Genomic DNA, 23,929 nt, shown 5'->3' with positions numbered 1-23,929 from the left:
CCTCTCCTCTCCTCTCCTCTCCTCTCCTCTCTTTTTTTTTTGTGCGTGTGTCTTCTTTTTTCTCTCCTGATTCACTGTAATTGCATTTTCTTTGTAAAGTATTAAGTTATGAGTATGGGTCTCTAGATTGTAAAACTTATATTTCAGTACAACTGTTTCCTTCATTTTCTTTCCCTTCGCCCCTCCCCTCCTTTCCCCTTTCCTCCACTCCTCTACCTCCCCTCCCCTCTCCTCCCCTCCTGTCATATCCCCTCCCTCCTTTTCTCCTTCTCCTTCTGTCATGGTTTTATGATTTTTGGTCATCAGTATTCCACACCATAACATCATGTAATGCACTGGGGGTGGGGTTGGATATCTGCCGAATGTTCGTCCGACGGAGAAGAACTACATTTCCCCAGGAGGCTTTGCGGTCAGCAAGGAGATTTAACTCCGTGCAAGGTCACCTGATCCTTCTTCTTCGCCTGCGCTTCGCTGTCTGCGCTTCGCCATCTGCACTTCGCCATCAATTCTTCTTCAGTCACTCAACTGGACTGCACTTCTCACCCCAGCATTGTGGTGAGGTCTATCTACCATCTAGACAGACTCTCTCTCTCTCTCATTGTATTTTGCTAATACTATATTTAGTAAATCATTTTATTGTTCCACCTCAGATTATTGCTGTTGTTTTCAAGTATTTTTGGGGTCCTCTGTTTCCCCTTTCCCGGAGGGGTGGATCCGCAGATCTCTCCGCCCTGCTGGTCACGGAACCGGGCCGAACCAACCCGTAAACTGTTGACACCTTCTCCTTCTCCTTCTCCTCCTCCTTCTCTCCTCTTCCTCCTCCTCCTCCTCCCCCTCCTCCTTCTCCTCCTTTTCTTCTTTTCCTTCCCCTTCTCTTCCTGGCTTTGCTTTGCTTCGCTTCGCTTTCTTCTACGGCCTCCACCTTTGCAGACAAAACTCTCTGATTCTCCTCCATGTATCGCTAGAAAAAGGAAAGTGTCAAGTCATGACTGAATAATTTTCACCTCAAAGAGACTTTGAGAGGAAAACAGAAAAGCTGCTTCCTCCCAGGATCCCTCTGGCAGAGGCAAGCAGCAACAACAAAGGCAGGAGTGCTGATACCTGTCGGTGGGCCCAAGCAGCCGGGAGAAATTGTCAATCGCCACCTCCGTGTGACAGCGGGTGAGGATGACCACTGCCTGGCACACGAAGGGCATGAACATGCTCTGCTGTGTGGATGATGTGCAGCTCCGCAGGATGTAGAGGATCAGTGGCACCTGAAAGAAGAAGGGGAGAAAGAACAATTTGCAGGGAGTGACCATGGACGTTCAGCATATGAGCAGTGCCTGCTCCCTTGACGTACTGCCAAAGCCTAAGACTAAATTTCACACCAGCAACCTTGTCCAAGCCCTGGCTCTGTGCTCAGACTGTGTTTCTTTAGCACAAGAGGCAAATGGCACAAGGCATAGCGCAACAGCAAGAAAAAATCCAAGACATGTGGAAGAAAGTCTCTTACGTCTCGACAGATGTCCTTTCTGTACATCTGCAGAAAGGTGATCATCCACTGTCCAGCAGCACGCACACGCATTCCTTTGGCCTTTTGGAAGGTCTCCTTGATGGCCATCAAGAAGTCGATGGTGCGTTCCATGGGGAAGTTTCTGCACACCATCTGCAGAGAAATGAGAAGGAAGAGATCCCATCACTGGTCTGCGGCAGGTCTTCAAAACATAAGCCAATCTTGAGGGCATTCTTAGTTCAGCAGCCTGCTGGTCACTCAGGCAGCAATCACAATACTGCTGTCCGTACCCTGCTACTCATACAGAAGGCGGTTGAGCCTTCTCTCACCTTCTCCACCTATGGTGTTTGCAAAGCCTACCTCCCAGCAGCCACAATCACACACACATACAAACACACATCATAGAGTCAGCTCCTTGCACTGGGCGCCTGAAGGACAGACATTGCTCAGAGCCTCCTGATACTTGCTGGAGAAGAGTGCTCTCAGGTTGACAGCTCATTCTGGAAATGGTGTGAGAGGCTGTGGGAAGCAGAAGGGCGTGCAGATGCCTACACACTGAGATCCCACCACCCCACTTTGGGTCCACTTACCCTTGCGATTTTGGACGAGGCCCGGAGTTGACAGACTGTGCTGCAGGCGTGTAGCCCCTCACACAGGCTCCCAGGGTCTCCCATCTCGATTACTCTGTTGGTCACCTTGGCTGGAAAGAGCACAAGGAGAAAAGGGAAGTCGGTAATGCTTCTGGAAACGGAACTGCTTTCCAGGGAGAGAGACAGAGGGCAGGATGGGGACGAGAAGAGAGCTGCGCACGGTGCCTCTCTCTCCTGTCAACAGGGCCCAGCCCGTGGGCTTCTGCTAGTGCTGCAGAGGAGAGCAGAGGGCTGGTGCACACCCGCTCTACTTGCCTTGGATTCGGAGAAGGGAGCTCAGGCAGGTGACAGCCAACTGGCGGGAGGTGGGCATGGGGTCACACGTTAGAGGTGCCAGAAATCCCACCAGGGAGCCAAAGTGCTCGCAGGCATCTTCTCTCTGCAGGGATGAGAGGCAGGAACAAAGCTGTAGGCAGCCCCAGCTCTCCCTAGCTTCTCCCACCGGTGCCTTCCCCACGTGGCGGGTGACACAGCACACACAGCAGGGGAAAGCTGGCCTTCCAGCTCAGGGGCAGTGGAGAGGGAGCAGGGGGCGTGCGGTAGGGCTCTTTACTCACTCGAAGCTCTTCACATACAGCCAGCAGCTGGGAGCAGACCTGCAGGGCCCTCCTGCGCTCCCACACGTTGCCTGATGTCATTGGTCTCCTCAGGACCTGGAACAGAGCACCTGTCTCACTGCAGACATCCTTTCTTTCCCTTCCTGCCATCCCTCTCTCTGTCCCTCCTTTCCCGGCACTTTCCCTCAGGGCCTGCCCTGTGCTCCACGCGGCCCCCTGCCTCACTGAGCACCAGCACTGCTGCCCCTGCTCTCTGCAGACGCTCCTGTCTCCTAAGCCAGCAGCTTTTCCTCAGCTGTGGCCTGCCAGGGGCTGGCTCCTGCCTTTCCCCCTGCACAGCCCATTTCTCTGCCCATTTCTGAGCTTGCAGTGAGCTGGCACGTCAGCAAGAGATTTCTCCCGCTCTGAACGTCCTCTCTGTCCCCAGATCTCTGTCCCCACTATCGACAGGCACTGTGTTTTCTCCCTTTCCCCACATGTACTCACACGAATTATGTTCTGGAAGAAGTCACGGGTGGGCTCTGTCTCAAGCAGGGCTGCCATCAGCCGGCCCAGAGCTTTCAAAGATGTTTGCAGAAGCTGAAAGCAGAAGAGGGGATTGAGTGAGGTGTGACATCACGGTTGTTGCCAGAGCATAGGCTGCGTGTGCTGAGGTAGGGTTCCCACCGAGAGGTGGCTGGGAAAGTTACAACAGCTTACCTGAAGGTACCGAGCTGCTTGCTGTGACTTCCTGATCTTCAGCATCATCTTTGCTGAAGGGTGAGTCACAATGCTCTTGCAGCACAGAGCCAACATTTCACACATGTCCTTTGCTTCTCCCGAGGGCTTCAGCTTGCTGACAGGAGGAAAAGGGGAAGAGAAAGCAGAAAGGGCCTTTACCGGTGCTCTCCAGACTGGTTCAGACAAAACCTGAGTTTCTCCTAATGGACAGCTGCAAAGCCAACACCCCCAGCCCATGCTGCTGAGCACTGTCTTCAGTTCCAGCAGTGCCTGCCTCCTCCCTGGCAGCAGTGAACCACCTCCCACTCTGAAGGGAAGGAGACCCCAGGTCTCTCTTCTCTTCCCTGCCAGGAGACAGGAGGACCAGGCCCTTTCTCCCTGCCCAGAACCGCAGCTCTGCTGGGCACAGCAGCCCAGCATCCTGTAGATGCGGCTCCTCACCTCCTCCAGGCCTTCAGGAGCTACCCAAAAGGTCCTGCCTTACAATCCCAGAGGCTCCAGCCCTTACCTCAACTCCTCCAGGGCCAGAACCACCTTGAGGGGCACTGGGGAGACAGGGATGCCTGAGTGATACCTCTTCAGCAAGTCCTGCAAGTCCCAGAGAGATACAGTCAAAGTGGGCAAGGGGCACGCGAGAGCTCTTCCTCCCAGCCCAGTGACAGACACAACTGCCACACACCAGCCCCATCACTCCCACGTTTCCCACAGAGGCGTGCCAGGATGCAGCAGCTCCACAGCTGGTGGACCTAGACTGCTGCTTGGCCGCTGCCTGCCAGCACCAAAGATCCCCACCAGCTGGAAATGTGTGGCTGAGGGAGACCTGTTTGCCTCCAGGGAAGCAAGCCTCGTGTCACAGCCCAATACTGCACTGCAGACAGCCCTGGCTCTAAGCACTCACCATCAGGATCTCCAGCAGCTTGCCCTTCAAGGACAGATTAAAGCAGTCACCCACAGCGTGGAAGGCGGAGCTGAAGTTGGTGATGCTCTGCACCAGCGCAAGCTTGTTCTGCAAGTCCTGAGGCCCAAGAGAGAAGAACATTCTTTGAACTGCAGGAAGGGCCAAGGGATGCAAGGGGGACACGTGGGGGCAGCACTAAGGGAAGGGCTTGGATCTTCAGCTGGCCACAAACTGTTCCCCGTGGGGCCTTTGAAAGAGAAGGCCCATCTCAGCCTCCCTCCACATGGAAGGGCTGCAGCTGGGCACTCAGATACCCTGGCACGCTTTGAGCTCTCACCTGGCAGCTGCAGCTGTAGAGCAGCAGGATGTTGCCCACAATGTCTCCCTCCACGTGGGCGAGCAGTTCTTCCTTGGAGGCACACAGTGCTAAGCTGCCATGGGCGAGCATGAGAGCGCTGCGTGTGGCGTGAGCTCTCGTGCTGTCCAGCTCCATCTGTGTGGGGAGAAACAAATGCCTTGAGACACTTGCCCAATGGCCCCAGTGCCCCACAGTGCACCTGAGCTCCCAAGGCAGGAGCTGCTGTGAACATAAGGCGGAAGAAAGCCAAGATGGAAACCCCGTAATGCTTCACCTTCTTGTGCCTGGAAATCCTAGAATTTCGGCCCTTGCACAGCCTGGACGAAAACATGGTGAGCGTGTCCAAGACTGCACGGAAGTTGCTCTCAGCAGCATGGCTGAGAAGAGAGATCATTCCCTGCACAAAAGAACAAGGGGCAGTTGGTGCAGGTCTGAACCCACTGGCGCGGCCAGCCACACTAGCCAGGCCCATCCTTGCCTGAGGGAAATGGCAGCAGTGAGGAGATGGAAAGGGCCAGAAGCCCTTTGTCCCAGGGACAGAGTGGGGACGCTCACAGAAGCTCTCCAGAAGGAGAGGAGAGCTCACCTGGGCCTCAGATGGTTCCTCTGCGTTTGCTTCCTGCAGGTGTTGCAGCAGTTTCTCTTGGATATGGAGGACTCCCTTACAAGCTCCCAGCACTGTCCCCAGAGCCTTGTACAGGAAGGACTGCATGGGAAGGGAAGGAAGAAGCTGAGATGTGGCAGCAGCCTGACCTGCTCAGACAGAGCCAGGTGGGAAGGACCCACACTCCCAGGGAATCGCTGAGAGCAGCTGCAGGGCTGAGCTTTAGCCAGCCCCCAGGCACTTTGCAGCAAAAGGCTCCCTGGGTGGCACAGGCTGGGGAAGCAGCCCACATGGGCAGAGCACCGCCTGCAGCCCCCGCCCCAGTTGGGCACCTGCGGCTGCACCGCTGGGTAGAGCTGGGGGGAACTCACCTTTTCTCCAGAGCTGCTGGGACAGCTGCTCAGGGACCGGCTCAGCTCACAGCTCAGGCCCTTGGTCCAAGCCTCGTCCTCCACCGTCTCCACTGACGCCCTCAGGAACTGTTGGAGAACAGGAGAAGCCAATGTTCCCTTGCCCTTTGTTTCTTCCCGCATTCCCAACTTGCTGCAGCCTTCTGGGGAGAGCTGTCTGGAAAAACAGTCCCCCTCCCAGCTCCCCCCGGTGTTTCTCCTTGAGGGGCTCCTTGAGGCAGGCAAGCACTTCCCTGTACCGTGCCTCTTAGCAGTGCTGTACCTTTAGCAGTCGGCGCTCCCACGCTGCAGAATCTGGGAAGCTCTCTTCTTTCCCTGCACAGCAATAGGAAGCAAAAGAGCCTTGATTGGGATCAAGCCACAGAAGAAGAGCTGCTGCAAACCTGGCTTGGCCCGGGCACTCGGCACTGCCAAGTTGGGACATGCACGCCCCCCCACCCACTGACCTGGCCCTCCTCACAAACACTGTCCCTGCAGGGACACAGAACTAACTGCTCCAAGACTGCTGTCTGAGGGGATGTGACATGCCCATCTGTGCCCTGGAATGGGCAGATTTCTGGGGGAAAACTCCCCAGGCCTCAGCATTGTCTCCCTGGAATGGCAACAGCAGCTGACCTGCATTTTCACTCCACCCCTTCTCTGCTTCCACCTCTCCCTCTCCACCAGTACTTTACCTTGGACACACTGCAGCAGCAGGGGGATCTCTGCATCCCACATGGCCCCCACTGCTCTGTGGATTCTGCTGTGGAGCTTTTGCATCAGCACTAAGGCAGCGGCTTGCAGTTCGCTGCCTGCAACAGGGCTCCCTGCCACCACCTGAGTGAGAGCAAGGAGAAGCAGGGTTACTGCTGCAGCAAGAGCAGCGGCGGCTTCCCCCAGGAGGGAAGCAGCTTGGCTCTGCCCTGATGGGCAAGGAGCAGCCAACAGCTTTGCCCATAGCCATGCTGCTTCTTCCTCGGGGCTTGTGGCACTGGCCTCTGGAGCATCTACTCACCAACAGGCGCACCAGCAGTGTCTGGGGAGTCAGCCATGGGCCTGCGGGGAGAAAGAAGTACTGAGTAAGACTCCGAGGCACGCCATGCCCTGCCACACGCACCTCCGCTGTCCCTTCTGGGTGCTAACACAGGTCAGCAGAGCTCACGGGGGGAGTTCTGCTCCTACCTTGAAACATGGAGCTGAGGAAATGGGGATCCAACTCTTCAATCTCCCGCCTTGTCAGTTCCTCTCTCTCAGCCAGTGCTTGGACACAGTGGGAGACCGGGATCAGCATGCCCGTGTATTGGGCTGGCACCACAAAGAGCAGCAGCCGCGGCCACAGGAGCTGTAGAGAACAAGGCATGTCAGCATTCCTGCCTGCGCTCAGAGGTGAATGGGACTCTGTGAATTTCCTTGAGTCTTGTGTGCTGTGTCTTGTGAGCGCGTTGGAGGAGAGACCTGGGGTGTTGGAATGGGACGAGGAACACGTGGTGCAAAGGCAAGGAGCAGCAGCAGGGCAGAATGTGACTTACTTTGGACATCCCTCTCACAGAGACATCCAGTGACCCCAGGATGTCCATGCACAGCTGTTGGAGAGCTCCTTCCTCCTGAGCTTCCTGGGCAGAAAGGTCTCCGGCTGCCTGCACAACAGTATTGTTGAAACAAGGGTTACTCTCAGTTCTCAGCTCAGATGTTGCCAAAGCGTTGCTTCTGTGCCAGCCTCTGAGCAGCACAGGTCTCCCAAAAGAAGATGCTGCCCACTGTCCTTACCCTTCTTCCCGTGGCGCGGCTGAACTCTCTGAAGATGTGCCCCACCACATCCCAGGCTGAGCAGCTCCGGGTGTCAGCACTGAGGAGATCCTTGATGAAATACAGAATGGCCCTCCGCACCTGCCAGGGGTCAATTGTGTGTGATTTTCCTGGTCAGAAGGCAAAGGGAAGCCACCTGCTCATCGGGACAGCCCTTTGGGCAGGGGCAGAGAAAACAAGAGCAGAGGAGAAGCCTTGGCTCCTGACGTGAGGGCCAGGCCTTAGCACCAGCGTGCTGTGTGCTTTCCATGCGCAGCACAGGGACCTGCCCGCTCCACTCCTCCTGCTCTCCCCACAGAAGCCATTGCCACCATGTGGTTAATGCCCCAGCACCTCCCTGGTCACCCCAGCCCTGCCCGTGTTGGCAGCAGCATCCCCACCCCCACAGCGCTTTCCATTCCCAAACCAGCTCACCCGGAACCTGAGGTCACTGCACAGACGCTGCACAGCCTCTGCAGCCAGGGGCAGCTTCTCTGTAACAACGGGCTCTGCAAGAGAAGCACAGAAGCATGCGTGGAGGCACCACCCAGGTGGCAAAAGGGATCCCTGGAAAAGACCCGATCCATGGTACTGACCATCAGAGCGAGCCAGAGCGCCGAGCAGACCCAGGGCTGCCACACATCCAGGCTCCCATTCATTCTCCAGCTGCGACTGAAGAAACAGGATGGTTTCCTCTGGACAGATTCGGGCTGCAGGGAGGAAATCCCGCACTGTGTTAGCAAGCAACTCGTGCCCCTTGCTGAGGTCTGCGAGACAGGTTTTGGCCAGGGCACCGCCAAGCACCGCCAAAACTGCTCTCCTTACCCTGCAGCAGGATGCAGTGGGTCAGCTCTGCGCTATCAGCCTCGCTGTGCTGCTTGGTGTCATCAGAGAGCTGTGGGAACAAGGTCCATTTGAGAAAATCACAACAGCACTGAGGACGGAAAAGAAGCTGTGCTGCCCAGCTTTCCTCTTCCTTGGCACTCTTGGGAAGAGGACATGCAGACAAAACCCAGCCTGCCCCACAGCATCCCTGGGGGGAGGCAAACACACGGCTCTGCAGCAGCCTTGGGCATGCAGCAGATAGGGCTGAGCAGCCGTCAGAGGCTCAGAGACTTGCAGTCCTCCTGAGACTTAGCCAAGGGGAAAAGTGTGTGGGCACAAGGATAGGCTCCCCTTACCTGGTAGAACACAGCACTGGTGATGGCCAGAAACTTGTCCCTGGGGATGACAGACTGAACTCCCTCTAAGACCTCCAGGAAGGTAGTGAGGCTCTGCAAGAGACCAGGAGAGGAAGGAAGGGCTGAAGCCACATCTAGCCACTTGGGAGCAGAAAAACTTTTCCCAATGGTTTGTCTGCTGGGAAAAGCTCCTGTACAGGTGTTCTTGTTTGTCCCCCCCCTCCCAGCAGCACCAAGAGAGTGCAGTAGACCATGTCTACACTGAGCCCTGCACAGCATCTCACCTTGGCCACCCTGCAGGTGTCTTGGATCTCCTGACATGGGTGCATGAGCCAGAGGAACTGCTCCCAGATGTGCAGCTCCTCTTGCAGGAGGACAGCCATCATGGAAGCCACAGCCCCAAGGACAGCCTGTTTGTCCTGGAGAGAGATGGCAGAGGCCTAGCATCAAAGACTGAATGTCTGCCCTTCCTACTGAGAGGGCTTTCTCTTTTCTTTTCCCCTTCCCCATGCCCCTGTACAGCAGGAGATGGGCTCTCTCTGGAGGGCAGGGAGGCTTTCCCCACACCCTCATCCCCAGCTCTCCCTGCCACAGTGCTGTGACATGCGGCTGCTTCCTGGCAGGGAGATCCAGCCCCGAGCACAGAGCCAGTTTGGGGCCCTTTGCACAGCCAGCCCACTCCTTCTCATCACCCCTCTGCTCTCAGCCTGCTGGGCACAGAAAGAGCTGCTGCCATCCTGGGCTGGGAATGCAGCAGTGCTCACCTCTTCCTCCTTGCTGTCCTGCCAGTGCCTCACCACGGAGAAGAAGAGCTGGTGAAGATTCTCATAGATTCGCTCTTTCTCCACGGCAGGCCAGGGGCATTGCTTTCCAGAGGACAAGTGAGCCGTGATTCCATCTGACCATTGCTTCACAACTGAAAAAACAAAACAGAACCAAAAAATAAATGAATAATTAATTAATTTTTTAAAAAAATCTAACAAAAAAATCAAAGACAAGGGAAAAGGGAGCTTGTGAGTCTGCAGCAGGGTGAGGTGCAAGGGCTGTCCCGATCCGCCCTGCTCTGGGGCCAACACTCACCAGCACAAGCGATGCGCAGCATCTGGCCGCTCCTCACCTGGTCCACCACACTGCGTAGGCCGGCCAGCGTCAGCCACACAAAGGGGATGCACTGTGGAGCTGCAGAGGGGAAAGAGAGGGCCATGGTCAGAGCTCCAGCAGCGAGGGAGGAGGGGCTGCAGCCCTGCATCCCCCAGCTCAATGCAGATCACGCGCAGAGGGGAGAGACCGCTTTCCCCCATTGTCACAGACTTCAGGAGGCTGAGGGGCTCTACCGTAGGTGCTGAACAGTTTGCTCAAGGTGATGAGCACGAACTCCTTGGTCATCTCCCCCGCAGCCTTGAGGTGGCCCTGGAGCTCGGCCATCACCAAGCTGAAGTGCGTCCTGGCCAGAGACACCAGGACATTGCTGGCAGCCAACCTCACGTTGTCTGTCACGTCCTGAAAAAGAGTCACTGGTGACACGCGGCACAGGACACCTCCTAAGGCCTTCCCTCGGCAGGGCGAAGCCACCGCCGTCCGCCAGCAGAATAGCAGCGCAGGCAGGCCGCTCCCTTTGCCTTTGGCAGTGACCCCTTACCTGGGCAGCCGTCAGGTCCTGGGACACCTCTGCCAGCAGCCTGTTCACCACTCCGCATGGCAGGCGGCTGTCATCTTCACACAGGACACTCTCCAGCTCACGGTACACCTGCGCTCGGACACCCTGGGGACAGGGACCAATCATGCTGGCTTCGCCCTTGTTCCCAGGGAGCAGCCCGCTGCCACCCATCGCTATGTGGATGTGCTGCTGGGGCCTGGCACCCAAGGGACCGTGGCACTGGGCCAGGGCAAGGATTGATGGTCGCACGTCCCCAGCTCACCTCCTGGTCCTGCAGGCGCTGCAGCAGCAAAGTCGCGGCACAGGCAGGGACAGGACTTGATGCCCTGCCGCTCTCCCTGCGACGCGTCCGTCTGGGCACGCAGCACACACAGGCAAAGAGACCTGGAAGGAAAGAGCAGAGCAGCTGCCGCTGGTGTTGCTCGGAGCCAGGGCCGAGCATCTGGCCAGCTCTGGCAGGAGCGTTCCTCCAGCCCCACAGCACAGGTGGGCTGCACTGGCAAATGTGTGGTTGGTGGGGAGAGGGGAGAAAGCCTTCCCCTTGCTGGGGTCCTGGGGAAACCACGCCAGGCAGCTGCACTCAGCAGAGCAAGGACAGTGCTGCTGGCACGTCCTGAACCGGCACTGCAGGCACACATGTGCTCGGGCAGCGTCACGGTGTCCAAGAGGTGGAGGGACCTCACCTCGAAGGGCTCTCAGCCGCTCCATCATTGCAGGATATCTCCAGATAGGCACAACGCTCTCTCTGGTCCACTTCCCGCACGTCCCACAAGAGACTGAGCCACCGCTCCCACCACAGGGGTGTGAGCAACAACAACTGTGACATCACACTGTGAAAGGTCATCTCACAGAGAATGACATGCCCTGGGCTGGGGACCAGACAGCATGCAGGGCGAGCTTGCAGGTCCCAAAACATAGAATGTTTCTGTGAGGCACTCGGCTCTGGGATGGACACGTTCCAATACAGTTCAATAAACAGTTTCCTCTCAAATCAGTACAGATACACTTTGGAGTCTTTTTGGATAAATACACGTTCCCCATGAATATAAACAGGACAGCACAGCCATACAGATCTAGAAAAGTGATAGAGTTTTTTGCTCAAAAAGTATTTTTTACATTTGGGATGAAAATTCAATTGCCACATCCACCTTATCTATCTTGAATACTTTGTCTGCATCCATTACATCCATTACATCCAGCTTCTTACTGAATATGGATTTTTATTGGCTAGAAAACCTTCTCCCAGGTGCAAGCATCATAAATAATAGCCTGCAGGGCAAGCTTGCAGGCCCCAAAACACAGCATGTTTTTGTGAGGCATTTGGCTCTGGGGTGGACACATTCTGTGCCAAAGCAGGGAATCACCTCAGCGGGTGAGGGAGAGCCCCTGTTTGGGAGAAGCTGCTGGGAGCCAGTGCCAGGCATTCTCTTAGTGACTGGGGACTCCATGCTGGGAGGCACCGAGGCCCCCATTTGCTGCCCTGACAACCTTTCCAGAAGCTTTTCTGTCTTCTGGGGCATGTGTCAGGGACATAAAGGAGACTCCACAGCATCTGATCAAGCAAGAAGACCACCATGCGATTGTTATCATTCGAGTAGGGGCATGGGAGGTTGCCATGAGGAAATGGCAGAACATCCAAAAGGGGCTTTGCCTCCCTTGGAAAGATGCTAAAGGGGTTGGCAGAGACCTCACTGTGGCCTTCCAGTACTTGAAGGGAGCATGTAAATGGGAGGGGTAACGATTGTTTACATGGGTTGATAGTGATAGGACAAGGGAGAATGATCTTAAACTGAGGCAGGGGAGGTTTAGGTTATAGATATTAGGAGGCAGTTTTTTCACAGAGGGTGGTGACGCACTGCAAAAGGTTGACTAAGGAGGCTGTGGATGCCTCCTCCCTGGAGGCATTCAAGGCCAGGCTGGATGTGGCTCTGGGCAGCCTGGTCTGGTGGTTGGCAACCCTGCACATAGCAGGGGAGCTGAAACTAGATGATTTTTGAGGTCCTTTCCAACCCAGACCATTCTATGATTTTAAGAAGACTAAAAATTAAAAACTAGCAATTTTTCACCATCATCAACTACACAGTTACTTAACTCACTGAGAGTTCTTGTCTCTGTTTAACAGAAAAAATGACCCCATAAAGGATTTTTCTCCTCTGATTTTCTACGAATCTGTGATAATATCAGCAGTGCCCAGCAAGGACAGTTCTAAGTGCTTTGAAATTGGTTTGACTTTCAATCAGCTTAAAAGGGCCTCAGTTATGCCCTTTTGCTCTTAATTTTGAGATAGTCTTCATTTAAATTATGGAAGCGTGAAGACAACAGCAGGGAGATATGTTCCTGGTGAATTTTAATCATGGCAAATCTTTCCTAAAAATTTGAATTAATTGTTATTAATGAAAGCTCTCAAAAATATAATTATTTAATTGATTAATAGGAATACATTTACAGGGTCTATTTGAGACAATGATAGAACCATTCACAGTGACATTTTAATCTATGATAAAACCCAAAGACTTAATTCTAGGTGTATTTGTGGCTGGAGTCACAAAGTCGTATGAACAAAAGATACAAGATCTAGTCCATAATTATTCATTAATTTTGTCCATGGTAAAACATAGCAAACAGGAATGTTCAGTACTCTCCCAGTCTATGTGGTATCATGCCAATATCTATCGTACTGCAACCAGTACAGTATAGTTGAGAGAAATGTTGAACAATGAAGAAAATTTTGAGTCAAGTAGATGCAAATTTTCCTAGCATGTTAAAGATATGTTTTACAAGAAATCCTGGAAGCCTGATTTGATGTTAGTCTCATACAGATAAATATCAACCCATATTCCAGCTATACTCAAAATCAATCAGTGTTCTGCTTAGTAACGCATGACCCAAAGAGTTCTAAAAGTCAGTGCAAAATATGTAGGTCCTTTCACCAGCGTAGATCAGAGTCTGAATTTCCTCTTCAGAGGAAGAAGAGTGTAGAGAAATTCTATAACAGGAAAAGCCTTGTATCCTTCCTCAGACCATCTGACACATTGCGCTGGGGAAGAATAACTAATTTGCAGGTTGGAAAGTGCATATATATGATAGAACTTACCTATACACATATGCAAACACAAACAACGTATGCAATAGACTAATGGACTGTGCTAATCTAATATCTTCTGGATTATTCACTTGAAGATCATTGACTTTATATATATTCACTTGCTTAGCAGATCCCCCATCTGGTAGTAAAGGCTTCTCTAATTTGTGAATTTATAGTATTATTTACACAAACTCAAATGCTGTATTGTACACGATAATAGAAAATTGTAACATTTTGCTTACTGGATTGTAGTAGTACTTTTATTTCTGCCCAAGATATTTAAAAGAACGAAGGACTATTTTTGAGGTTCTGAATATTTTTTTGCAAAAGTTACATATTTCCCAGTCATTACTATGCCTGGAGTATTACTTTCGGATATTGAAGAGAAGGAGCACTTGTTTTTAACAGGCTTTGCATTACTCTTTCTTCTGTGGCATCTTTTCTGTTTTTCATGTTGTCTCCATTGGACCTTTCATAACGCTAAAACTGTTCAGAATGTTTTCCAACAGCTTTATGTTTAAGCATTATAAAATGTCTTTCTAGATGGGTGGCAACCTGGATTCTTTCTTTTCTTCTCAAGCATTATCACCAGTAATGAAGGCTATGTTAAATAAATTCCATTTTGGGGTATCTTGCAGCCTCCCTCTCTTTTGTGCATGAGTTGCTGCATTTTACATAATTAGCTTTTCAGTTCATGGTAAACAAGAAAGAGAAGAGTTTACTCACATCTCTCTCTCTTGTTTGAACAGACTCTTAATATGGCTGAAGATCTGCTGTGTGTATAAGTGTGATAGCAACTCTGTTTGCCTTCTGTCCCTCATTAATGCTAAAACACACGGCAGGTTTTTGTCCCTGCAAAAGTAGTCCAAAAGCATTATATATATATCGCAAGCTTCATGACTACTGCACCTAATACTCTGATAAATATGTGTTTATAGGCACCAGGCAACTTTCAGTGCTTACAGTAAATACTGTAAATTGTAAAAAGCATTCAAACTGAATCCTTTACATCTGTGAATGCTATGAAAGATTGAAGGTAAATTTTAAATAAAAGCTGTTATACAATAAACCTAGTGATGTTTCCCACACAAGTCTCTATTTTCTTGCTGTGATACATGTTCAAACACAAAAGCTTCAGCCTTTATGCCTTTACATTTAGGACAGATACGTAAATATATTATTCTTGTCTTCTTCCAAAGTGAATGACTCAGTATTTATATCCCTATGTGATGCATAATATATGTTCATTTTGCATCCTTTTGTCACTGCAAATCTTTTTATGAAGATTTTGCTTTCAAGTAGGAGCACAACTGGAGATTTGCAAAACCAAACCATGGTTTAACATTGGTCAGCTACTCTGGAAGAGAGGGCAGATATGGAGGAGAGATCATGCCAACCCAGAAGAAAGAGCCACACAGAAATGTTAATACAGTGTGGGGCCCTTGGCTAACTAGCCTGCATAGATGTGGAGACCGAGCTGCTATTTCTACTAAATGTTCATGATTGTGTTCAGCTGTATTTTTGTATGGATTGCTCTAAGAAACTTATTTGTCCTTTTTTAAAAGACAAAATATCTCAATAAAGCAGAGGCCCTATATGGGCCAAAAGAATAAAATTCCTCACATCCGTCACAGATTTTGTATGTTCAGCGTTTAAACCATAAAGTGGTACTGATAGAACAAGTCTGGTATTTATTAGATTTTCTTTGCTCTTCTGAAGGGAAAAATGCTAAAGATGCAAAAATGTGCACTTCTGAAATACCACACAGATGCTAGGTCACATTTGGCAATGGGATAATCCCACTAATTTTTCTAGCAAGGAATTTGGTTCCCCAAAAAGAAGAGACAACACTAAATGATCTGTCTACTCTCTGGAGATGAGAGAATCTCTGGCACTGACATAAAGTGGTACCATACACAGAAAGCCACATCTTCCTGGCTTCCCAGCCCACACTCCTTTTGTGAAGGTACACAGATTGATAAAGGTTTTATTTATTAATAATAATTGCCTAAAAATAGACATATAACAAAATCATTCATCTGTAAAAACCAGAATGTCCTAGGAATAGGAGAAGAAGGAAGGAAGTTAATAATGAAAAAGAGAAGGCAAAGAACTGAGCACAAGAAGTGGCCAAGCTCAATATATCTAGAAGATCAGATTGTAAGTTAAGAAAGAAGAAAGGATCCAATTACTGGATCAAAGACTAAAAAACTCTGGCAATAAATTAAAGTGATGACAAAGAATAAAAAATTGCAGTGGTGTTAATCATATGCAGTTATGCGAAGTTCGTAGAATCATAGATTGCATTATCATGGTCAGAGCTGTGCACTAATTAGTGAAGTGGAATAGAACTGGACAGTCTTGCAGGAACCAGGAGACAGTACACAGATGTTGGTAAAACGTACACAAGAATGATTTTTCCTGCAGTTTTACTTTATTGTATGGGTACTGATCATGACTGAATGCGGTTAAGTTGTCTATATCAAATTGATTAGCAGTGCTTTGCTGATCTTTTCTTCTCTAACCTCAGACTACTTAACTTCGTATTGGACAATAATTCACTCCCTCTACATCCTATCATCCTCCTGCTGACAAGGTCCAAGTTAGATCAACCGATCCATTCAAATTTGGCTTTAGAACTGCAGAATTCAGCAGATTATAATCACAAAAGAGACAATTACAATGGGACTAAAAATGGCCACTCTAAGAGGGCCATGATTTTAAGGAGACCAGATATCTGGCATTGACTGTGGCTTCTGAAACATACTTGATAGCGTAAGAGGGTCCTATATGCTCTCTGCTATGCTAAGCACATCTGCCACACCAAGAAGGGAGTTTTTCACAAAGTAGCATGCCAAGAAACACTGATGAAGAAGTTTAGGACACAACTATGAAACTGTTTTTCACTTTCAGAGTCAGATAACTAAATACAACCTTGATAACTAGACACAATCTTGGCCAGAATGCTTCAACAACCACTCCATTTCAAAGTAATTTCAAAGCATTGAGTTAACTGAATGTTGTCCTCATCAAGCTTAATTTTTCTCATTCCATTGACTTTGTGAAACTACTTACTTATGATTTGCATTAGTCTAAGACCAAATTAAGGTCTAACACCTTATCATATTTTTGAGATGGATCATATAGGGGCTCCTCCATTTGGAATGACAGTTTTGCAAAATCTGCAGTAAATGCAGGTGACTATTACTTTTCAACATGATTTGTTGCCTACCTGCACAGCTAGATGACAAACTTGTACTGATCGTCTGAGGATATCCAGATGTTCTGCTCTTCTTCCTAGATGGACTGGTCTCTCTAACTGTACACCAGCTTTGGATCTGGTAAGAGTAAATATTAAGGAAAGAAAAAAAGAACTTTTCTGTCACTAATTTCTCTTATTTTTCCAATGAAGTCTGAACTTTCAGTAGATGTGGAGAAGGCAATTACAATATATCAGCTATAAACACTGGTGAGGAGAAAGACAGATTAAAAAGTAGACAAAAACCAGGAAAAAAAGCACAAATCTAGAGTTATTCCTAAATGTATTAAATGGATCAGGTTTGTTTCAAGCCAGTTCAGCAAATTCTGGCAGGGTAAACATTGGAGAGTGCTTCTTAAAGCCTGGAGATTTGAAGGCCCCCAGTTGAGCTATCAGATGTTCTTGAAAACATCAGCATGATGAAAGCTTCTGAATGTGGGTGAGGTGATTCTGGCTACAGCATTTCTTAGAGGACCCAAAGAGGCCATATCTCGGGTACTCTGAGCCTGAGTGCTGCTGGGTTCACCAAGGTCCAGCGCCAGAGAAATATCATGCAGAGTAGTTTGGGAAGGTGCTCAACACTGTCACTCTGTGAAATGTTAAAAACATATGTGCTTTCCTGATTTTGCCAAAGGGCAACATGTGTGGGATGAGAAGATCAGCTTTATCTGTAGCATGTAGGACAATTATTACTGCAGCCCTATTCTGGCCTGTGGTTTCTCACCACTCCACTTGAAGCGGACAGAAGGAAGAACCATCAGCCTCTATGAAAAATAAAAATAAAATAAAATTAAAAAAAAAAATAGCACCAAAAAACTACAACCACAAAACCAGACCAAACATGCAGAAATGCATCGTCCTGAGACTCTGCCTTTTTTTTTTTTTTTCAGTGTCTCCACAGTCTGTGCTGTTTGCTTTGGCTCAGCGAACTCAGGAGGTCTGTGTCATCCTCATACACTTCCCAAACTAAGGTATTGCAAGTCTGTCCTTCCTTCTCCTTCATGCTCTTCCTGAAGTTCCCTTTCCTTCATAGTATAAGTAGCCTTTATCTAAATTCCCACCTGACACCATTACAGTGAAATTTTCTGTCCTACCCCCTGATCCATTCTCATTAATTATTTATTCTAAATGAACATAACTAATTCCACACATGGAAAAGTATTTCTTAAAGCTACTGCTGTCTCATTTCCAACCACATGACACAGACAGATGAACATGACACACACTACATCTTCCCTGTGTGATACAGCAGCAGACCTGTCGCATGGCACTGGAGAGGAGAATGAAATAGCCACTACTCACCCTTCTGCTTCATGTGGCAGACATATGTTTCTGCCTTTATTTGCAGTGTCATTCACCTGCATGGCAATCACTTCTCTGGTGGTAGTGGATATGTTTGGCATAGATCAGCCAGGTCTTTCCAGACCAGGGAACTAACATATAATGTAATTTTTCTGGCCTTTAAACTCTGTCAAATTGGTGTCATGGAGCGAATATAGTGAAGGTAATCTTGGCCACTGTCACTTTATAAGCACCTTCACGCCGTGGCCTTTCAAAGCTCATTCTGGCATATTGGCTTGATTGATTGAAACATGAATGTGTCCTTCCCAAATGACAACCACAGACCCCTGAGTTACTCCAGGATTTCTTGTCCTTGTTGCTCATCTGAAAAAAGAATCACAATTTCCTTTATCAGACAACTACCTTTTATCATGCCTGTTTTGCTCCATGTCATAACAAATGCATGACCTGTAATTCTTACAATGATAGCTGTGTGTACAACAACCTCTGTTGGTTAAAAGACTGACCTATGCTTTATTAATATTTATAGATTTAAATTTTTAATACACAACAATTCTGCATTATTGAATAGGTGACTTCCTGCATTTTAATGGTTACGGAATTGGAGTGGGCTCTTCGTAGTTAATGTTGCAATACATTTTTCATTATTAAATATCAAGTTGCTAGCACTAACCTCCACAAACAAAATCCCCTCAGAAAACATGTTGGTACTATGGTATAAATTCTCTCAGGAGGTATAGAATTTATTTGTGGCAAGTTTGCCTAGGGGATTTAGATTTATGGTATGAGAGTTTCCCATAGTTGGAAATAGTTAATAAGTTTCTCTTTAAAGTTGCTGAATTATTCAAACATCAGTTTGGGATCACTTACTCAGTTTTGAAGATGATTGGATTCTTATTTGCAAATCAATCTTCACATTTTAGAAGGTGAATGATGCCAAAATAAGATATTCCAAATATTTAGTTCTTGGGTTAGGATTGGGATGTAGATTCAGGCTTCTGTAAATTTATTTTGAAATTAAGACCTTTAGCAAGGTCTTTAATAATAGCTGCATTGTAAAGTAATTGCATTTTAGAGGACAACTTGGGATTTCCTGGGAGTTATATAAAAATATGGACCATATGGCATAAGATAAAGTCAGTTCATTTCTTAGGAAAAAAACTAAGCAATTAGTCACAAGTCACGTTCTAATTCTTCTCTGCCAGCTAAACATTCTATGAATAGTGTCAAGGTCCAGTTTGTGTGCTTTTGTGATAGTAAGACCTTCAGTGGTGGCATACGAACAGTGAAGAAGAGTTTCTCTGGAATAACAAACTTGACAGCGTTTCACCGTCAGGTGGGTCAGGTTGTTCACAGCCTGTTATTGCAGTAAGGACTATTGCGTTCTTCAAAGAAAAGAGTAAATCCAATGAATTTTCATTTCGGAAGGGATGCTCCATGTGAATACCACAATCACAATCTAGTCTAGTATAATCAACAGTCCTTTTTCTTAGAATGACTCTTAACATCAAATTTGTACTGCAGAAAAATTAGTCATGTCAAAGTTTTTTGTTCACAGAATCTTCAATATGGTTTGAACTAGGGTTGTTTGGATTTTTTTAATGGTGAAATACTCATCTTGAAAAAGCTGTTCCCCATATTAGCCTTCTTTTATGTGTCATTTTAATTTATATTTTCAATATAACTGAGTACATCTCTAGTGTATATATATATGCCAATGAACCAAAGATTCACCTGATGGATTTGCCATCATAATTCCTTATTTGCAGGATATCATGGCTGTGTTTACCTACAACAGATGTAAAGAAAGCTATAAATCTTGCAGTTTGTGCAGAAGAGTCGATGTTGCTTTGAAAGCCACTCACACTAATTGAAGAAAATTGGTCATATGTATGATTATGAGATACAGTTCAATATTCGGAATAGTCAATAATTCAAAACTGTATGTTATGAATTAATTTGGATCATGCATCATTTTAGAAGTTGCATGACTTCCCCAGTTTTAGAAAATAAATTGTCACCCAGAATTTGGAAATGGGACAAACTATACAGTTTTGTGATCTCCCTGTTGCATACCCACATTCCAGTGACAGTCAGATGAAAGTACTTGCACACAGTAACTGAGGCGTCTAATAAACATTTCATTACACTTAATGAAAGAGATCATGTTACCTTCCTGATGTTTTTTCTTATGTTTTCCAATATAAAATTGATAAATATACGTGTTCACAGAGAAAAACAACAAATACCACTACACTGTGATGATATTCTTAAAGAAATTATAATTATTAATTAAATATTTAAGATGCGTTTCCCTCTAAGTTCTCATTTCACAGCCCCTGAAATCCATCCCCAGCTGTGAAACTCAATTTCACTTCATATTTTTATCTTCACCTGCAAATAAATATTATTTTTTATGCATGAGTAGATCTAATAACCTAATGAAAGATCAAAGTTTCTGTACATATGGAATATAATTCATGTATGCCATTTTCCAGAAGAAGTGTATGAAAATGCAGCAACGCTTCAAGACGGTCACTGCTATATTTCATTTCTGAACACCATATAAAATAGCAAGACACCCACTCTCATTAGTCAGCGCTATAAAACAACAGGCAAGAACGTTGTTTCCTTTCATCTTCAGAAATGCAAGCTGGCAAGCTCTCCTGGGGTGTGATTAACAGTTTCTCAGCTGGGGGTACTTACAAATGAAATTATTTCTTTTGCTATTAACCTTTGATGACATCAGTAATTCCCACATCTAGGAGACAACAGTGCCTGGTAATGGACACGGAGGAGGAACACGCATTGATTCACACTGCAAACAGCCACACTGAAACACACTTTTGAATGGGTTTAGCTTCCAAGTCAGCTGCTAAGCAAACACCAAGTTTTCAACAGCACTCAGAAGCTCAGGGCTCCCCACGCTACGAGATTTTCAGAAATATTCAGGCACCGGCTCCTCTGAAAGAATCTACTTATTGCTTTAGGTGCTGGAAGCAGCTGCAGTCTTTTAATGAGCTGCCCCTCACAGACTTTTCTCAGCCTCAGGGAACAGTGGCTCAGAGGTACTGCCTTGCTCTGCCGTTCCTCTGCCATTATTTTCACTTACCCCTTCCCTCACAAGCCTGCACTGCCTGCCTTTTACTGCTGTCACAGCTCCTTCCTATCTCAGCAGTAAGTATGGACTGTTTTCTTTTGTGTCTGTCCAGCAGAGTGGTGTTCGAGCATCCTGCTTGAGTCCTCTGGGCACTGCTCCAACACAAGTAGCATCTGCTTGCAAATTACCCTAGTGCTAGGAGACAATGATGTATGACCTTTCACAATACTGGGCGAGGTAGTATCGATCAGCATCATTGATCCCATGTTTGAGTGACTGTCTCACCCAGGAAGACAAGTGAAGTAAAAAAAAGTCTGGCAGTGTATGCAAAAGCCCATGTCTGATTGGAAACTTCAAAACCTTTTTTGTTGCTGTTGTTTTTTGTTTTTGCTGGCCATTTGGCCTGGACAATGTTAACAAACATCACACTACTGTTTTACTAGGGGTGTGAGGCCCTAGCACAGACTGCCTGCCCTCCCCCTGTAGGCACTCAAGGCCAGGTTGGATGGAGCCCTGGACAGTCTGATCTGATGGGTGGCAGCATGGGTTGGAACTGAGTGGGGTTTGAGATCCCTTCCAACCAAAACCATTTAAAAATTCTTTGATTTTTTAAATTGTTTTTAAAAGAGCCTTCTCCTATGCAAACAACTTCTTTTATTTGGTTTGTTTGGTTTTTGAGTGAACAAGAGACTATTAGGTATCACACAAATGTTTACTTGTGTGAGCAATCCCTAATTACAGAGCCACTGCTCTTCCACATAGGAAACACTTTGCAGATGAGACACAGGACCGGTCAGTACATTTGCTAGGGCTAGGTTCACACATTGCATATATATGCTTTTCTCTTTTGGAAGATGTTTTCCTAATTTTTAACAGCCACATATAAGAAACAGTTCTTATTTCTTCGTGTTTCTTTACTGGGACATCATTAGTGGCTTGTTTTATCTTAAGGAGACAACTAAGATTGGCTTCCAAATGGCAGGAGATAAAACCTAATAAACCAGCTCTTAATATTTCCAGACTCACAATTGTAGCATACGGTGTTACCTGAAATTAAATGTTCCATAAAAATAAGCACTTTTGCTTCTTTTAGAACTGTTCTGCACATACCTACCCACAGTATGACAGCTGGCTAGGTGACGTTACGCAGTGACATCCCATTTCTGAAGGAGCATAGGTAAATTTCTGCTAATTCCATACAGATTCTATGAATAATGGATTTAGCAGGCATGCATGCTAAAGTGGGGTAATGAAGATGTTGTCCTTGGTGAGTGAATTCATGTTAAAATGGGAAAATAACTCCATATATCATTCTTACATCTGCAATTCCAAACAGAACTCCGGTATAACCTGGGCAGGGAGATTTGCAGCAGAATGGGTTTCATCAGAACATCTCAGGCTTTTGGGAGTCTGCAACAGAGTTTAAATAGATATTTTCAAATGGAAAGCAGAGCAGCAGCTAAGGAGATGGCAGAGAAATTTAACTATCAGTTCTGCATAAAATGTGAATATTTGGAAAATGTTTTCATAGGGAAGCAGAATGAACAAACCAATGCTGATTCCATGCAAGAGGCTTCCAGTGCAGATGCTCAATTGTTCCAGTGCACTCCACCTGCCAAAGGATATTCTGCTTTACCTCTCATCCCTAGTGGCACGTGCTATACTGCTTATGAGACATGCTGTGCAGAATTTCTCCAGTAACAAATCAAAATTTAATGCGTTTCCTTTTTTTTTTTTTCCTTAAAAATTTCATTTACACATATTATAAGAAATCTTTCTTTGATAAGGTCAGCAACCCTGCAGTCAGCCTCCATAAAACACCTCTCTTATCCCTGCTGGATAATGCCGTGTCTCACTGCTCCCTTTGCCAATACTTTGGACTGCAAACCACTGCTTAGGCAAGTCAGTCCTGTCCTTGTGTCCAGTCCTTTCCAGCTTCATTCTTAGATTCTCTGTTCAAGATTATTCTTGACTGAATTGATAAATACAGTTGATAAATTAAAACATATTAAGAGCAGAAGCACACCTCACTGAAATCCTACTCTCTTTATAATTTGCCACCATTAGAAGAAAACCAAATAAAACTCCCTCTGCCGTCCCGCCACACAAACATTCAAATGTCTGGAAATAAGACACTAGGAAGCCCAGCCTGATCCATATAGAACTGACATAACCTATAGTCTGTCTCCTTTTCTGATATTGCCTCCCAATGCCTGATAAAATAGGCACAGCAGAAGTAAATAGCAGCTTAATCAAGTTTCTCTGATTTAGTAAATGTGGAGTTACTTTTTACCTACCACCTAGTTACCAAAGCATTAAACAGGATTCTGGGACACCTTTGTCCATTAATTTTTAGCCTTAATAATAAAGAATTATGTTATAAGGCATTTTTTCAGCCAAGCTTCCCCCTCTGGGATATCTCTCAGCTTTCTTACCGGGACTCATGCATCGTTCCACCTGCAGTGCTTGAGAGCACCAGCCCATGCAACCTAGGCACTGTCAAAAACTGAACACAATGTCAACCCATTCTCCTCAGTGTGTCTGCAGGCTTCTACTCACCTCTGTAGAAGAAGGAAAGTAATTCCCTGCATAGGCATCTCCACGGTCAATGAACTCTTCCAGTCACCTCTCACATCACTTGTCAGGGAAATATGCTGGCACTAAATGCACGGAAATGAAAGCAAAAGCCTTCCCTGCTGGACCAATCAAGCCTGACAATTGGCTTGTGGTGGATGCCAGAGAGACTCTGAATATTTTGGCAGAAATGCAGGCTTTTTTCTAGGTGAGAATCTGCCTACATAGGATTTATGCAAACACTTCCTTGCTTGGTCTGTAGCCACCCCTTTGCAGCTAAGCAGTTCAGCAGTATCTCCATTTCTTTACATAATT

General features: G+C 47.3%; 1 protein-coding gene across 1 annotated transcript; it reads right to left on the bottom strand.

Annotated features, from left to right (window-relative positions):
* Positions 1-254: 254 nt before the first annotated feature.
* On the bottom strand, positions 255-10,736 carry LOC125688976 (maestro heat-like repeat-containing protein family member 2B). The gene is made up of 30 exons (XM_048935674.1): positions 10,557-10,736; positions 10,277-10,399; positions 9,972-10,137; positions 9,718-9,816; positions 9,402-9,553; positions 8,922-9,056; positions 8,638-8,730; positions 8,282-8,351; positions 8,053-8,166; positions 7,892-7,965; positions 7,439-7,558; positions 7,201-7,308; positions 6,854-7,013; positions 6,687-6,727; positions 6,367-6,508; positions 5,955-6,007; positions 5,654-5,761; positions 5,265-5,384; positions 4,953-5,075; positions 4,658-4,813; positions 4,321-4,437; positions 3,931-4,010; positions 3,402-3,537; positions 3,189-3,281; positions 2,703-2,798; positions 2,401-2,524; positions 2,086-2,195; positions 1,496-1,648; positions 1,102-1,256; positions 255-961 (listed from the first exon to the last, which is right to left on the bottom strand). Exons 1-30 carry the CDS (start codon positions 10,734-10,736, stop codon positions 910-912), a joined length of 3,453 nt encoding a protein of 1,150 aa, XP_048791631.1. The 3' UTR covers positions 255-909.
* Positions 10,737-23,929: the final 13,193 nt, after the last annotated feature.

Source organism: Lagopus muta, chromosome 2 (assembly GCF_023343835.1).
Source record: "Lagopus muta isolate bLagMut1 chromosome 2, bLagMut1 primary, whole genome shotgun sequence".
Lineage (NCBI taxonomy): Eukaryota > Metazoa > Chordata > Aves > Galliformes > Phasianidae > Lagopus > Lagopus muta.
Note: the sequence above shows the minus strand (reverse complement) of the source record. Positions and strands in the feature narration are given on the sequence as shown.

Excerpts from the sequence above, each read along its gene's own strand:
- LOC125688976 (XM_048935674.1), bottom strand. The coding sequence starts at position 10,736 with ATGCTCGGCCCTGGCTCCGAGCAACACCAGCGGCAGCTGCTCTGCTCT. Across the intron at positions 4,011-4,320 it reads AGCTGCTGGAGATCCTGATG|GACTTGCTGAAGAGGTATCA; the intron begins GTGAGTGCTTAG and ends TGGGACTTGCAG. Across the intron at positions 2,525-2,702 it reads CTGTATGTGAAGAGCTTCGA|AGAGAAGATGCCTGCGAGCA; the intron begins GTGAGTAAAGAG and ends TCATCCCTGCAG.